This window comes from Amphimedon queenslandica, unplaced genomic scaffold (genome assembly GCF_000090795.2).
Source record: "Amphimedon queenslandica unplaced genomic scaffold, v1.1 AMPQUscaffold_13514, whole genome shotgun sequence".
NCBI classification, from domain to species: domain Eukaryota; kingdom Metazoa; phylum Porifera; class Demospongiae; order Haplosclerida; family Niphatidae; genus Amphimedon; species Amphimedon queenslandica.
This window is the reverse complement of record NW_003546250.1, coordinates 264,863-266,433: the sequence shown is the minus strand read 5'-3', so window position 1 is coordinate 266,433 and position 1,571 is coordinate 264,863. Positions and strand designations below refer to the sequence as shown.

Below are 1,571 nucleotides of genomic sequence, written 5' to 3'. Positions count from 1 at the left end.
TGTGAGAGGGTTTATATTAAATGCTACTAGTATCAAAGTGAACTGGACCACTTCATCAGAGACTAATGGATATGTGATTGAGTATACTACTGGAGGTGTAACCAGGAATGTAGTATCTATCAATGAAGATGAAATTGTACTAACAGATCTCTCCCCAATGAGTACCTATACCATCAGTGTGTACTCATATATAGATCTTCCTTCAGTTAATAGTACAGTAAGAGTGTTAAGGATTGATGGTGAGTTATTATGATTGAGAGAGTGTAATTGATATCTGTTGTAGTTCCTAGTTCAGTAACTAGTCTCTCAGTATCTAATGTCTCAACCACTGGTATTACAGTGAGCTGGACTATCCCTAGTAGTGACAACTATGTAACATACTACACCATCTCCTATACTCCATCTTGTCCCCAGTTATCATCAGTGAATGAGACAGTCTCTGTTGGTCCTCATCAGTCCACTACAACATACAGTTATACATTAATAGGTCTGTACAGTGGTATGAACTATACCATCACAGTGAGAGCTGGTAATGTACTAGGAGGATCTGATAAAAGCATGGGCACATCAGCACAAACTGAAGCAATGAGTAATGATACTTATTCTTTCAGTAATTAGTTAATTGTGATTTGTAGTTCCTAGTGGTTGGCCATCATCAATTCAAGTATTACCAGTTAATTCTACAGCTAATAGATTCACTTGGAATGAGGTTGATTGTTCTGAGCGTAATGGTCTAATCACAGGCTATACAGTGATTATCAGTAACAGTAGTATCACATACAACCTCACCAGTACTGAGAGATATATCATATTGAATGATCTAGTATTTGGTACTGAGTATAACATCAGTGTAGCTGCTGTCAATTCTGCTGGAAGAGGTCCCTTCAGTGATCCTATTGAAGTAGAGATTGGAATAGGTATGTAATTGTTATGCTATATCAGTTCTGTGAGAATGTGTCTTTATTTAGTACCTGGTCCAGTTGGTTCAGTATCCAGTATCATTGACGCTACATGGGCTGTTATCTCATGGAGTGTACCTAGTTATATTCCATCAGACTATCCCATTATCACATATGAGATAGGATATCATATCTTACAGTCTGGTGGTAGTTGTATGATGGTAGATGATGATGACTTTAATACTGAACTATTGCAACTACATAATTCAACCAATACTTATATCAACATTACTGGTCTTAATGATATGTCTTACTTTATTTTTGGTGTACGTGCATACACTGATAATGGATATGGAGAATGGACAGTTATCACTAATGAAACATTAAAACTACCACTGCAGTCATTATATAACTGTGATACATCAGACAGTGTCATTGCTCTTAGTGTGTTAGTGGGTATATTGTGTGGTCTACTAACTGTGAGTGTTATTGTTCATATCTACTGCTTTATGAGGTAGAGTCTACATACTTAGTATAATAAATTATAATTGTTTTCTTATAGACAGAAAAGCCCATGTACTCTTAATAAGCAAAAAAAGTTAGTCTATTTTAAAGTTACTTATTAATATAATTATGATGATAGAGCTGATGATGATATTTCAATGCAAGTAT

The 1,571-nt window shown here is 35.3% G+C and overlaps 1 protein-coding gene across 1 annotated transcript; it reads left to right on the top strand.

The window, feature by feature from the left end:
• Positions 1-1,063: 1,063 nt before the first annotated feature.
• On the top strand, positions 1,064-1,548 carry LOC109585723 (uncharacterized). The gene is made up of 2 exons (XM_020001853.1): positions 1,064-1,413; positions 1,462-1,548. Exons 1-2 carry the CDS (start codon positions 1,115-1,117, stop codon positions 1,523-1,525), a joined length of 363 nt encoding a protein of 120 aa, XP_019857412.1. The 5' UTR covers positions 1,064-1,114; the 3' UTR covers positions 1,526-1,548.
• The last annotated feature ends 23 nt before the right edge of the window (positions 1,549-1,571 follow it).

Coding starts and splice junctions, on each gene's coding strand:
- LOC109585723 (XM_020001853.1), top strand. CDS start 1,115: ATGATGGTAGATGATGATGACTTTAATACTGAACTATTGCAACTACAT. Junction 1,414..1,461: donor CATATCTACTGCTTTATGAG/GTAGAGTCTACA, acceptor GTTTTCTTATAG/ACAGAAAAGCCCATGTACTC.